This window comes from Mustela erminea, chromosome 6 (genome assembly GCF_009829155.1).
Source record: "Mustela erminea isolate mMusErm1 chromosome 6, mMusErm1.Pri, whole genome shotgun sequence".
Classification (NCBI taxonomy): Eukaryota; Metazoa; Chordata; class Mammalia; order Carnivora; family Mustelidae; genus Mustela; species Mustela erminea.
The window spans coordinates 139,086,444-139,101,852 of record NC_045619.1 but is presented as its reverse complement, the minus strand read 5'-3'; the positions used below and the strand labels follow the sequence as shown (position 1 = coordinate 139,101,852).

At 48.1% G+C, this 15,409-nt stretch overlaps 1 protein-coding gene across 2 annotated transcripts in view; it reads right to left on the bottom strand.

Annotated features, from left to right (window-relative positions):
• Positions 1-15,409, bottom strand: part of SFMBT2 (Scm like with four mbt domains 2) — a 222,691-nt gene that overhangs the window by 102,110 nt on the left and 105,172 nt on the right. For both annotated transcript variants that reach the window (XM_032349795.1, XM_032349796.1), the window contains exons 5-7: positions 14,745-14,833; positions 12,837-13,083; positions 2,699-2,796 (exon numbers count right to left, since the gene is read on the bottom strand). In XM_032349795.1, coding sequence (XP_032205686.1) covers positions 2,699-2,796; positions 12,837-13,083; positions 14,745-14,833 — 434 coding nt within the window. The remainder of the gene's footprint in view (positions 1-2,698; positions 2,797-12,836; positions 13,084-14,744; positions 14,834-15,409) is intronic.

Below are 15,409 nucleotides of genomic sequence, written 5' to 3'. Positions count from 1 at the left end.
TAACAGCCATGGGCAAGGATTTTCAGCCTCCAATAAGAACAACAGGAACCAAAGCAACATGGAGGGAACAAGTTATTCAGGGAAAAAAAAAAGAAGACTTTCAAAAATCAGTAATTCCAACAAGATAAACTCATGCGTCCATGTGGTAAGAAGAGGAGGCTGCGAACAGCATTCAGCAAAAACACAACCACACAAATAAGTTCAGAAAACTTCTCGTAGTGACGCCAACAGACAAGGAAACGAAAAGCAGAACTGAGATTTTGAAAAAAAACAAAAAAAAGAAGTAAAAAGCCAGTCTAGGAATAGCACGTCACATACTCACTGATCAAGAAAGTGATGGTGGACGCCATCATTTTAAAAAAGAAACATGCCCAAATTAAAGGCTTGAGCTACAGACACCGGAGTGGTCAGTACTGTGGGAGAAAACTGATGTCCAACCACGGCCATCCACTGCCAACCCACAGAACAATGGAGGAAGATGCAAGAGTCCGGAGAAGGGAGGGAAAAATGTGGAGTGACACCTCCAAATTCTTGAGAAAAGTGACAGCGAGCCTAGAATTCTCTACCCAAACCACCAGTGAAGCATGAAGAGAGAACAAGACAGTCTCAGTCGCTCAACATGAGAAGGATCTTGGAGGCTGCCATCTTGAAGATGGCTTCCGCCTGTACATCTTCATGACCTGAGGGGAGAACAACAAGGCAAAGCCGACGGAGACTGTGGCCAGTATTTGTCTCGTTCTGATCAAATACCAGACAAGGTCCCAGTCCCTGCTCTAGGCCCAGCCTCCTGGAGCCGAGGAGAACACTCCACAGAAGATGGTGCCTACTCCTGGAACAGAGGAAGCTATGAAAGCAGAAAATAGCAGGAACCAACTGGTTCCTACCTGTATTTCTCAGGCTGTCCAGTATCTGGAGTTCAGGCTGCAGCTCCGACAGACAGGTCAACTCTGATGAACCCTAATTCTCTTAAGACCAGCTCATGATTTGGCTAACTCTAGTCAACTGAGGAAAAGCAAAGCCCGCTTATTACCCAAACATCGCACAGCTATTTTTGCCTCCAAAGAGTGGGACAAGGCCTCTTCCTCCTTTTTTTTTTCTTTTTTAAGATTTTTTTTCCTAAGTCATCTCTACACCCAGTGTGGGGCTCGAACCCACAACCCAGAGATCAAGAGTCAGATGCTCCACTGACGGAGCCAGCCAGGCACCCCAGGAAAAAACCTCTTCTGAAGTAACTAGGCTTATACCTGCTTCTTTCGTTGTGAAAAGCAAATACGCAACACTTAGGAGGACAGACACCGGCCATAACAGTACAAAGAGAAGCAGAGAGGTGATCCCCACAAAAGTGAGGGTGCAGGGTCCCCTCACAGGGGCAGGAGAGCACATCAGAACAGACATGCTTCTGGGGGCAACTTCCAGGTCTAGACAAGAGGCACGAATTTACGCTTTCATCTGTCACTTTTCGAGCTGCTCACAGAATATCCTTCCAAAGAAAATCTATTGTTTCGAGAGTGAGGGACATAATCTGGTGTACACACTTAAAATACTACGAAGGCCACCACGGAGAGAGTGGACCCCAACTGTCGGGGTCCCCGGCGGGGGGGGGGGGGGGACACACAGACACCGTGGAACTGAGTAGGTTATGGAAAACTGAAAGCTGGTTTTATTATTTTTATCTTTTCCAGGGGAGGGTGTTATCAGGAAAGCAAGAAAGGTAGGAAAGATCCTTCTTCGTGGCATTGCCGGCGATCACTACCCCTAGCAGCCCGTCCCCTCTAGGCTGTTCCTCAAATTCAGGAGGGTCAAAATGCTGTAAAATTCATCTACTTGGTAACTTCAGAACATGATTTTATCCCCAGTTGCAAAAACCATCTTTTTAAGTCCAATCTTGCAAACAAGGACAATGCAGCTCGAGAAAGTTGACAATTTGCCGTGACGGGCTTCAAATCTGAGGGATCTTCAGGGTAACTGAAATTCAGGAAGCCCATGTCTGCGCCCAGACCCTAAACTCTTGCTCCCCGTGGCACATCACACCATCGGCATTTCGGTCCCCATGGGGACATATGGGGTGGAAACAGGCCCCCTCGGGCCTAGAAAGCCACTTTCCGTCAGCCGACAGCAACCCCGATTGAAAGGCCCAAGGACTCAGGGTCCAGGGAGGCAGAGGACATTTCGGGACTCCCTCTGGGCCGCAAGGATCATCCCTGCCCACGGCATCATTTTCAAGTGTTAAGAACCCGGTGATCTGTTTCAGCTGTGTCCCCCCCTTTCTGTTGGCGCCTCCCCAGGCCTACAACCCATGACATACTCACACCAGCTTCTCGGGCCATCCAGGAAACCGAACCATCAAGAGGAGCATCATTTTCTATTATTTATACCAAACCAGTACCCGGAATAGACTTGCTACATGTCCTGTTCCCTTCGTAAGGGGTGAGGGAGTGCAAAGGGGGTGTTATTATTCTGTAATAATACAACGTGCAGAAAAATGGTGAAGCCACGCATTCGTCAGGATCCTGTGACAGGAGGAACTCGTGGACATGACAAAACAGAGCAACAGCACAGAGAGAACATTTTAAACATGTGCAGCGCGAGTGGGCCGGTAGCTGTCCCGACAGCAGGAAAGGACGGGCTGCGAGACACTTTCCACGGGAGAACGGGGACTGTGGAGAAGAGGAGGAGTCGCCAGGAGCTAACATCTTACCTTAAATACTTCCATCGGAAGAGGAAACTGGGCGGCATCAGCGAGAGATTTTTCCAGAGCACATTTCCACTCAGATGCCATCTTCAAAGGATAGATTTCTGTATCAACAGCAAACCACATAAGCGTTTAAGGACCACAATGTTCTGCGGGGAGGGTTCTCCCTTGAATTTTATCTTCTGAGTTCTCAGAGTCGCTCGGCACTGTCGCCGACCGCGAGGATTCGCACCCCGCCCCGTGAAAGGCCGCCTGCGGACAGGGTTTTCTGATGGGAAAGAGCAAGTTGAGACTCTGCGATCAGAAATGAAGAAGAAAGTTCATGGGGCCCTTCCGGGAACATGTGCGTGCATTCTGGGGGCTTCCGTCAGTAACTTATTGGCATAAACCACATCAGCCCCATCTTCAGTTGTCCACGGCCCCAAACTCCACGCATCACCTGGGAAGCAATATCCCCTGATGAAGAACTTATTAGTGGATAAACTTCTAAGCTAGAAACGACTCTCGTCTGGCATTTTCAGTGATCACGGCCTGTTTCTCACTAAATCTCTGAGTGCTCATAGGCTAAAAATAGCCCACGTAAGCCAGAAAATTATTAAAAGGTAAATTAAAATTTACCAACCAGGTTTAATATTTACACTTGAAATGTTGCTAACACGCCACATGTTGTCCCTATTTCCCAGCCCCCCCCCCAACCCGACCCAGGCGGTGGGGTGCAGGGAGAGGGGGGCGGGCAGAGGGATTGACGGAGGGAGGTTACTCTGGCTGAATGCAAAACGGAAAGAAAAAAAATTGTGGGGCCCTGTTTCCATTGCCTGCTGAGACTGCAGGGGATTTTATGATCTGATCTCAACGGATTTAAGACCTTATCAAAATAGGATTTGCAGAAGCACTCACTTGAAGGAGATATGTTTATACCTTCCCTTTATCAACCCAGACTCTTTCAGACAGACAGTCAGGACATGAATATGAATTTAACCACAGTTAAAAGGCAACATTAAACCTCTGGGGCTATATTTTTAATTTCTTGCATGTCTGCTTTTCAGCACGCAGCCATATATTCTGATGCCCACGGCTTCCGAACTCACCTTGAGCCTGAAGCTCCTATATTCCAAGCAGTTTAGGGAGTCTTTCCAGACCCCCGTAATTATGATACAGAGAGATTCTGCTGGAAGGAGTCAGGTAATCAAGGCGCAGCCCCCTGCTGCCTGTGGCCAGCTATGCAAAGTCCTGTAAAGGGTTATTAATGACAAGGGAGGCTCTACTGCGGATGTCGTCTATGATGCTTTTCAACCTTTTACTTGCACTCTTCTACCTCGGGGGAATTTTTTTCTTTTCCAATTTGGCATTTCTGTATCAGAACAAGAATAGCATGTGATTTCTCTCAGTAGTTTCTGACATATTTGGGGGAACCCAGTGAGGCCCCAGTTAACAGCTGTACAGAAAATGGATGAATGGTCCCTCTGACACCCACAGCGGGGCAGGGGTGCCGAGGGAGAAATCTCTGATCACAGGGTCCCACAAAGGAGGGAGAGGGACCTGTTCACAAATTGTCCCAGGAGTATTTGGGGGGGGGGGAGGTTCAGCTCAGAGGCCCTGGACCAGAATCTCAGTGGAGGGCTCGAGGAGGCAAAGCCCTGTCACCCCGAGGGCAGCAGGTCACAAGAGCCTGGGCTCAGGACAGAAACAACGCCCGAGAGCCTAGAGTTCCCAGGCAGGTGAGAACAAACTCACCTTCCCAGGAAGCTGGAAGCTGTTCACCGGGGAGTTCAGCCCTGGCGTGGTAGCAAAAGGGGAAGCCAGCCACGAGAAAGGACGATGGCCAAGGACAAGACAGGAAAGGTGGGTCAAGGCCGGAGAAGGTGCACAGAGCTGGTGCTGAATTCCGGCGGTCTGGGGGCAGGGGAGCCCCTGAGACAGAGAGGAGGCCAAGAGAAGGGTGGTCCACGAAAACTACGCAAGACCAGAGCGAAAGCAAGACCAGCTGGCCAGAGCTGGAGCCGGACTCCCAGAACCGAGCCAGGTGACTCAGTGACATACAGAGCCCCGTAGGGACACTCGCTGCCCTTCCTGACACCTGTGTCTACAAGCACCTGGCAGAGCAGGCCTGGGGGTCCTCTGTATCACCCCCGAAAGGCGAGCCCCCATCCTCCAGGTGCTATCTCCCTCCCAGCAAACCAGAAGCTCGGGGCTACAGATGAACACTGTTGTCCCCCCAAGGTCATTAAGTTGAAATCCTAAGCCCCAAAGTGATGCTTAGGAGCGGGGGGCTTTGGGAGGTCATGAGCGGGGAGCCCCCATGATAGGATTACTGCCCTTACAAAGGAGAGCACAGAGAGTCCCCTTGCCCCCCGCCATGTGAAGACACTGCAAGAAGGCGGCCCTGTAGGGCCCAGGAAGCCAGCCGGGCCCTCAGCAGACATCGGATCTGTGGGAGCCCGCATCTCAGATCTCCAGGCTCCACAGCTGCATGAGGGAGAAATGCCGCTGGTCAGAAGCCGCCAGGTCTGTGCTATCGATTCCCTGGAGCAGCCTGAACAGACCAAGGAGCCCAGGTTCCACAGGATTTGGATCTCTGTCCTACAATCTTTAAGATCCTCTGTCTTCTTTCTGGGGCCATAAAGCCCTGATAATGAATGCATCCCCACAGCAAGGCCCCCCTCTCCTAGAAGGTGAAAATCAAATGCAGGTTTTTCAGGACACTCGGGCACCTGCGAAAGCTAAACACCTAATGTTTCCAATAAGCGGAGAACAACATTCCATGTGTGCATTTCATTAGCCAGAGAGGCGCCTGGTTACACCGGCAAGTTTATGGACAATAAACAGCGCCATTAAAAGAACATAAACCATTTTCTTAAAATGATTGGGTCGCAGGTAATTTAATAGAGTGTATCATGTTGATTTCTGTTTGTGGGCAAGTAATAAGCAATTAAAATCGGCCCCGATCCGTCTTTAACTAGAAGCCTCGGTGAGCATGGGGCGATTCCCCCTCTGAGTGAGCATTTGGAGGGCTCTTGCAAAGGTGAGAGCTGCAGAGAGCAGGACAGGGGCCTGAGACCACCAGCTCGCAGCCTCAGACTAAATGAAGCCTGGAGGGGCGATCCCCTTTGTTCAGGCACCCTACACGGACCACTCCCTCCTTCTCTCCCCGGTGAGCAAAGGCTGGTCTATGGTTGTTAACAGATGGTGGGAAGGCTAGGAACGGAAATGTTCATGTCTCCCCACAAGTAATATGCTGAAGCTCTAAAGCCCAAAGGGGTACTATCTGGAGATGGGGACTTTGGGGGGAGGGTAATCAGTGCTAGATGGGATCACAAGGGTGGGGTCCCCATCCTGGGATTAGTGCCCTTATAAAGAGACCCCAGACCTCTCGGTCTCTCTCCCCTCGTGTGCACATAAAAGACACCGTCCACCAAGCAGGAAGCGGGCTCTCCCGAGAACTCAACCCTACTGACACCCTCATCTGAGTCCCCCATCCTCCAGAACTGTGACAACATCACCTGTGTCGTCTGAACCCCCCGTCATGGGTATTTCTTTACGCCCACCTGCGCTAACTGATACACAATTCATTTCTGGACTGTTTCTTCACTAAGACATAGTTCACAAACTTCCTGACTCAAGGTACTATCTAAAAGAAAAAGAAACAGAAACAGGCAAAGAAAAAGAAAAAGGGAATGTTAACATAAAGATGGCGAAGGCAAAAAAAAGAATACATATATATATATATATATATATATATACACACACACACACACACACACAGATATATACACATATATACACACACACACATACATACATACACACACACATATGGAGAAGCATCTAGAGATGAGAAAGACCTCAAAAAGTTTCGTGTCCTTAGGTTCTGCAAAAACATGTAAGACCTTGCTTTCCGAGCACCCAGAAATATGAAAGCAGGCGGGGTCTCTAAAAAACTCCTGACCTCAACGATCTACTTAAATTTCTTAGGAAACCAAATATAACCATGAAACTCTGCTTACAGACTGAATACCCAGAAAACGCCCATCGCTTGCGGAAACCTGGAACGCTCAGCAGCACAGCAAACACAGAGTTAGACCCATTTCACAGAGGAGAAAAGGCAAGGGACTGCCCAGGGCTCTGTAGCGAGGAGCAGACGTGCAAGGAGAAGCGAACTTGGACCTTGGCTCCAAGTCCCTGTCCTCCCTACTCTGCCGGCTTCCTCTAGCTGGAGGCACAGGTGAACTCTTCTAGAGGAACAAAAACGATCAGGACATGCACAGGCCATATTCCCATGCAAGGAGTAGGTCCCGGAGCTCTGCTGGGCACTCACCAGCAGAGCATCTCTGCTCGATCAGACGCTGTCTTCAAAAGCTCCCCCTACCTCCATCAGGGGCAAAGCAGACAGCCCAGCCCCGGCCATCCTGGGGGGTGTCTTCACTCCAGGACCTCCCCTCCAGGTTGGCTTCCAAAGCCCCATCCATTATTTGGCTCCTGGAAGGTGGACTTGGCTGGTTCCTGCCCTCCCTGCAGACATACCCAACCTTTTAGTCAGTCGATCCATTTGACAACTATTTGCTGAGCATCTACTCTGTGCCAGGCACCAGGGAAACCGCAGAGACATAGACCCAGATGTTCAGTGTTCAAGGAGCCACTAAAACCTCCCTGGTGGGAACAGCGCCCGGGGATGGGCCACGCTACATCTAGAAGAGCAGCACCCTGAAGACGGGGCACTCAGGGCAATGTCAGTGGGTCACAGGGGAGGCCAGTGTGCAGGAAAATCCCGCCATGAGTGCAGTTTGCCTTCCGTTTGACGCAGAAGGAAAGGGGCTCCTCCACATCTGCCTGACTTTTAAAGCTGATTTAATTTATGAAAACATCGCAATTCCTCTTCCCCCTTTCTCTGTGCAACCCGCAATGTCAGTGTAGCGTCGGAGGAGAAGACTCGGGCTGGGAGCTCAGACCAGAGGCCAGCGTTCTAGTTGCGGTTCTGCTTCGGTGGGGTGACCTTGAACCACACAGCACTTGACCTCAGACTTCTGACTCACTAGTGTAAGACAAAGGGGCTGGAACGATGCCTGAAATCATGCCAGTGAGAAGTCGGACCTGACGACTTCCTCCTGCAGGTACAAGGCAAGATGGCTGGGACAGAACATTCTGCCTGATTCTCGCACCGCGCGGTCTTTCTTGCCTTAGTTAAAGTTCCCTCGAGCAAAAAACAAACAAACAAGCAAACAAAAGCAAAGAACAAAAACAAGAGTCTTCACTCCAGAGTACACACAGCGGGTCACCAGTGGGGAGGGGGTGGGGCAGGGGGACACAGGTGACGGGATGGAGGAGAGCAGCTGTCCTGATGAGCACTGGGTGGCGTTTGGAGAGCTGACTCACTGCACTGTACCTGTCTTGGGAAAGCCTGGACCACTAAGGACCTCAGCTGCTGGCCCCCTTCCCTGATCACCTGGCATCTCACCACGGCCTGCTCGCTCAGCATTCGTCACAGACGCTGGAGTCGACCTACACCACCAGCACCAGCCTGCGCTCCCCACCAACACCCTGGGAGCCCTGGATGAAAAGCCCTGACCTATGTTCTCCAATCTGGGCCAGAAATGAAAAGGCACAGTGACCTTAATTAAGCCTCTCTGATGGATGGCATCAAAGCAGCTCCTTTTCTCTGAGGTTCTAAAAAAGAGCTACTTTCTATTTCCCATTTCTACCTCTCTTGGTACAGAATGGTTGGGAAAGATTGTGTCCTTTGAAAAAGTAGGAGGATTAAGTAAACTGCAGGCAGAGCCGTGGTTTGTTTCTGTAATGGTGGTGGTCCATGGGGTCGCCCAGGCAGGCAGGCTAGGGAGTCACACGGCTTCCTCTCACAGTGCACCAGAAACATCTGTCCCCTCCACCCCCACACCTCCAAATCCCCCTCTCCCACCACTTAACACCCGGGAGTAAGAACAACATCTAATATCTTTATGCAAGCATGAGATTTTATTCCCACCTGTATTTCAGTTGAGGAAGGAGTACTACCATGTAAGTTTTAAATGACTCTGGGTCTTGAAATTAATTTACACAAACCCAAAGTAACAAGTATTATAATGATATATAATAATTATTACATATTATTGTCAATAACAGCCCAATGATGGAAATAGCCTGAGTGTCCACGGACTGATGAATGGATAAAGAAGAGGGTGGGGCGGGTATATGTGATGGAATATTACGCAGTCATCACAAAGGATGAATCTCGCCATTTGCAATGACATGAATGGAGCTAGAGAGTATAATGCTAAGTGAAGTCAGTCAGTCAGAGAAAGGCAAATACTGTGATTTCACTCATGTGGAATTTTAAAAACAGAACAAATAGGCAAACGGAAAACAAGAGAGAGAAAGAGACCAAGAAACAAAGTCTTCGTTCTAGAGAACACACTGCTGGTCACCAGTGGAGAGGTGGGTGGGGGATGGGGGAGCACAGGGGATGGGGATGGCGGAGAGCAGCTGTCGTGAGGAGCCCCCACCATGGTATGGAAGTGCTGACTCCACTGTGGGCTTATCTAACCCTGCATGTCAACTAACCAGGATTTAAATGAAAACTTTAAATAAAAATAACAAAACACACAGGTCATAATCACAGCCCCGTATGCTGTTCTGCTAAATGAGTTTTCATCTTACAACTGCTTCAACTGAAGAACTGAAGGCCACATAGGGAATACCCTTTTGGCCTTTCACGTTCCTCTTCCCGTGCCAACAATTCGAACGTTGGGAAAACCACTTCTTAATGATGAATACCTTCCAAGTTCTTTAAGGACACTCATGAATTCCCCCATGAAATGGACAATTCATGCCCAGAAAACTACTAAGACAAGTAAACACAATTTATTCTTATCTTATAAAGACATTAAATTATCTACAAAAGAGAAAGCACTCTCCTATGCAAATATTTCCCAAGTTTCTATGGCGACACTTTCCATTCTTGCTTTTGAGGATGAGTCCCATGACTTCACAGCAAAGGAACACTGAAGAGAACCTAAGAAGCCACTAATAATACATCACTTTGCTATAAATGTTCACACTGGCAAATACAGGGATCTCCTAAAATTTATAAAGCAATTAGATACTAAGCTAAGATTTATACACCCAACTTCCCACACAAAGTAAATTTCTCCTGCTAGGTTATGAATCCCAAGGCAAATGTGAGCTTAGATCTTTTCTCAACATTGACAGGCCCTTTGTTTGTCATCATAGTCCAAAATTACTCAGGGTATATAAATGGATTTTCTGGCTGCTTCTCAAAATGTTGACAACAATACTACTGATAAAATACCATGTTACATGTCTATATGTCTGTCAAATTCAACAAATGCAAAATACATGACATACAGAACCAAGATTTTTTTTTTTTCAATTAAAGCCGCTGAGTGACAGAAAGGAAAAAACATTGTTAAGTCTTTGGTTTCATGTACTCGAGACAAGCACTGGCAACTAATAGTGGAGGAAAAAAATCTCTGGCAACTTTAACAAAGCATTTGGCTCTTCACTTCCAATATACCTGGTGAAATCCCAGAAATCTCTGGGAGAAATTAATATTTCTATACCTTGGCATCTTTAATTCCATAAAGACCCAACATTTTTTTTTCCCCCTGAGGATACCTATCAAAAGGTTGGTAAGGCCTGTATGGGCAGCAGGAGGAACGGGAAGAAATGAGCAAAGGGCCCAGGAATTTGAACTACAGTATATTCCCCTCTCTCCAAGCTAGATGACCCTGGACAAGTAGCTTAATGTCAGTCTCAAATTTTCTCCGCTGGAAAAGGAAATATTCACACCACACCTGTAGCTTCTTTTTGTAATCAAAACAAACAACACAGCAGATGTAAAATCACCTGTCACATAGTAAACATTCAAAATGGTTAGTTTGTAAACAAGATTTTGGCCCGGTGGGGTATGTCAGGAAGCATGATGCATTCTTCTATCCAATGAAGTCTGTGGAAAGTCATTTGACAGGGCATTTGGAGCTAATTAAAATCCATGATGTGCCAGAAAAAAAGTATGATGATCTTCTGTTTGCTCTTTCCAGGTCAGGACAGATTATATAATGATAAGCATTTGGTTGGATAGTCGGATGGATGACTGGCTGGTTGGCTGGCTGAATGGCTAGTTAGACAGATGATGGGTGGATGGATGGATGGATGAAGGATGGATGGATGGATGGGTAGGTGGATGGATGGGTGGATGGATGGATGGATGGGTGGATGGATGGATGGATGGGTGGGTGGATGGATGAATGGATGGGTAGGTGGATGGATGGATGGGTGGGTGGATGGATGAATGGATGGGTGGGTGGATGGATGGATGGGTGGGTGGATGGATGGATGGGTGGGTGGATGGGTGGGTGAATGGATGGGTGGGTGGATGGATGGGTGGGTGGATGGATGGATGGGTGGGTGGATGGATGAATGGATGGGTGGGTGGATGGATGGATGGGTGGGTGGATGGATGGATGGGTGGGTGGATGGGTGGGTGAATGGATGGGTGGGTGGATGGATGGATGGGTGGGTGGATGGATGAATGGATGGGTGGGTGGATGGATGGATGGGTGGGTGGATGGATGGATGGGTGGGTGGATGGGTGGGTGAATGGATGGGTGGATGGATAGATGGATGGGTGGGTGGATGGATGAATGGATGGGTGGATGGATGGATGGATGGGTGGGTGGATGGATGGATGGGTGGGTGGATGGATGGATGGGTGGGTGGATGGATGGATGGATGGATGGGTGGGTGGGTGGATGGATGAATGGATGGGTGGATGGATGGATGGATGGATGGATGGATGGGTGGACGGATGGGTGGGTGGGTGGATGGATGGATGGATGGGTGGGTGGATGGATGAATGGATGGGTGGATGGATGGATGGATGGATGGATGATGGATGGATGGATGGGTAGGTGGATGGATGGATGGATGAAGGATGGATGGGTGGATGGATGGATGGGTGGGTGGATTAATGGATGGATGATGGACAGATGGATGGGTAGGTGGATGGATGGATGGATGGGTGGATGGATGAAGGATGGATGGATGATGGATGGATGGATGGGTGGGTGGATGGATTAATGGATGGATGATGGACAGATGGATGGGTGGGTGGATGGATGGATGGATGAAGGATGGATGGATGGATGGGTGGGTGGATGGATGAATGGATGGGTGGGTGGATGGATGGGTAGGTGGATGGATGAATGGATGGGTGGATGGATGGATGGGTGGGTGGATGGATGGATGGGTGGGTGGATGGATGAATGGATGGATGGATGAATGGATGGGTGGGTGGATGGATGGATGGGTGGGTGGATGGATGGATGGGTGGGTGGATGGATGGATGGATGGATGGATGGGTGGGTGGATGGATGAATGGATGGGTGGATGGATGGGTGGATGGATGGGTGGGTGGGTGGATGGATGGATGGATGGGTGGGTGGATGGATGAAGGAGGGATGGATGGATGAAGGAGGGATGGATGGATGGATGGATGGGTGGGTGGATGGATGGGTGGGTGGGTGGATTAATGGATGGATGATGGACAGATGGATGGGTAGGTGGATGGATGGATGGATGGATGATGGATGGATGGATGGGTGGATAAAGGACGGACAGGGGGCAAATGGGTGGAAGGCTGGGAGGCTGGAGGGTTGGGTGAGTAGCTGGATAGGTGGGTAAACAGATGGGTGGTGGATGGGTAGATGGAAGGAAGTATATGGATGAATGGAGACGGATGGACAAATGAATGGATGAGTGAGTGGGTGGATGACTGGAGGATGTATGGGCAGACAGAGATTTTGGAACCAACTTCCAAGACTATCAAAATTCCTAAAGAAAAAGGGAGAAAATGACCAAGTCACAGTCCCGTGTGTCTTTCATTAGTGAATCAGTGATTCCAGAGGAATAAGATCAGCTTCACCACAGCCTCCACCACTTTCTCCTTCCAGAACACTACTGAGGTCTTGAGTTCTGTTTTCCATAGAAGAGTTTTCTGCAGTCAAAATGCTTAACGTTCACATACGCACGTGTAAAAGATACCAGGGAGCTAACAAACTCTCCAGAGACACATCCAGGAAAACATCACATCCTTTACCAAATACTTCGCAGCAGCAAAAGCTTTGGCCCTTACCTGAAGGTGGGTCCATTCTGTATTTATTCTCTTGACACCAACCAACTGGTCGAAGTCTGTAATCCAAGTAAAACAACCACTGGTCATAGGATTCAGTGTCCTCCAATCCCACATAGCGAAGGCGTAATCTTCCTCCAACATTTTCAATCACACTAACTATCCAGTACTGAAAAGGGCTCTGAGAATCCTGAAGTTCTATTAAGGAATCAACTGTAATGAGGTCTATAGGGCCTTTCCCTCGCAGAGGCTGTTTAAACAGAAGCAAAACTCCTTATTTTAAACTTTATTTTAAGGTTCTCATGGAAACAGATGACAGCAGAAGATAATATTTTTTCACACCATCATCCAAGCTACTGGCAAACAGTCTGGTGTTTCCCTCCACCCCCAACCCCTTCCCACTCCTTCCACACACACGTTCATTCCCCCGGCCCTCTGTCCAACAACAAGAATCACAAGTAAACACAACATAACAGTTTGCGCTCGGCTCTCACCAAACAAATCACCCTTCCCAGATAAAATGGCATTTGTTAGAAATAAGCATGCTTTTAAGAAGACTTACACCAAATTGGCCTCCCACTAGAAAATATGTGGTAGCTCAATGTCTCTTTTCCCAGACCATGGGGCTATCAACGTACCCCACGACTCAACAGACATTCATCTTATCACAGCTACCATGTGAATGATTAAGATGCTCGCATACTTTTAAGTGAGCAAAGCATGAACACGGATCAAGGACGTGTCTAACACACATGAATGATCAGCTACATGAGACAATTACGTAGTTATTTCTATACTTGGTCCCATTGTTGGTTTAGAGAATGTATATATATACATATATTTATATAATTAGTGCCCCGTATTAGCAAACTTCTCAGCATACGTTGGCACATGAAAAGGGTGTTTGTTCAGTCAGTCTTGTAGGCAAATATGGTAAAAAAAATAAACAAAGTAAGATAATTCGTCCTTCTGAAAGGGTGAAGAATCGTCATTTTGATCTGCTAACCAAACAAATCAGGAGCCGTTAAGATAAGCAAATACACCAGGCAAAATCGTCACAGAATAAAACCAGATAACCGTGTCTTAGACAGCAGTGCTCCAAAAGTCAATGTCATTTATGAGAGGAGGGAAATTCACCGTTAACATTAAGAGAATAATGATATCGTCAAGATCCACATCATATTCTTGTTATTTCGTTTCCCCCTTTCTTCGAGGGGCATTCCCTAACCAGATGTGGTGACTCAATCATTACGTATGACAGTATGGCGTTCCTTCTGCTCTACCATATAGAGTAAAGATCAAAGTGCTTTATCACACGGTTACTGCCAAACGAACCATCACGACGGCAGATCACCAGTTTTTTCTTCGGCACCTTAAGCATACCTTAACCACACTGAAATAGGATTAGCCAATACCCCTGTGGTCTTCAGAAGGGAGGCTGATTCAATTACTACTCAACACGCATGTGTTGTTGGCGTGCATGTACTCAACCAGAACAGAAGAGTTACTGGGACCATTTGTTAGCACACTCCCAGACTCTAACAGGGCATGCTCATGCTTCGTGGTCACATCTATGGAAGAGGTCTTCTCCAGGATTTCATTTACATTCACGAATACAGGACAGAGGATCCCATGTAGGGGATAACGGAAAGATACCCTAACGATAGCATTATTTAAAAATCTGTTCACACAGAAGCCAGTTTTCCACTTATTGATTGTACCACAGATGCAGAAGCTTTGGTGCCATGAGAATCATTACCTTAAACAATTCAGAGGGAAAAAAACAGGAAGTTAGGCTATCTGGACAGAACATCCACACGTACACGTGTACCCGCTGAAGGATATAGGCAAAGGTGCTCATGCAACCGTGAGGCTTCAGACACAGACTAGCTGAGAAACAACAATACATACACCTTCCAGGAGGTTGGCCGGCGCTGTCCGGGAACCAGTCAAGTCACGAATGAGGAATTCCGTCCAGTCTGTGTACTTCTCTTTGATTGCTGGCAAGACAAAAGAAGAAGAAAAAAAAAAAAAAAAACACCTCAGCACAGCAGGCGAGTATCAGGTTCAGTTTAAAATCAAAGCACTTTTCTTTTTTTTCTTTTTTTCAGATTTTAGTTTTTATTTATTTGACAGACAGAGATCACACACAGGCAGAGAGGCAGGCAAGAGAGAGAGGGGGATGCAGGCTCCCTGCCGAGCAGAGAGCCCGATGTGGGGCTCGATCCCAGGACCCTAGGATCATGACCCGAGCCAAAGGCAGAGGCTTAAACCCACTGAGCCACCCAGGCGCCCCTCAAACAACACATGTGTTGTTTTGATACTTTTCTTCATTTTAAGCATCACACTGGAGAGCTAACACGGTGACCAGAGATCTGCCCACAGCGGGTGACCTTGTGCCTGTGGCATGCTCGCGCTTGCTGGGCATCGGGGGGATTAAAGAAGGGGGGGCCCTGAAGTTTGAGGAGAATGTACTCGGGCATTTCTGTGAGAGAAAAGCAGATAGCGTGAAGCACGGAATCCGGGGATGGGGAGGGGGATTCCAAGAAGGAAGAGACCAGGGCGGGACAGAAGTC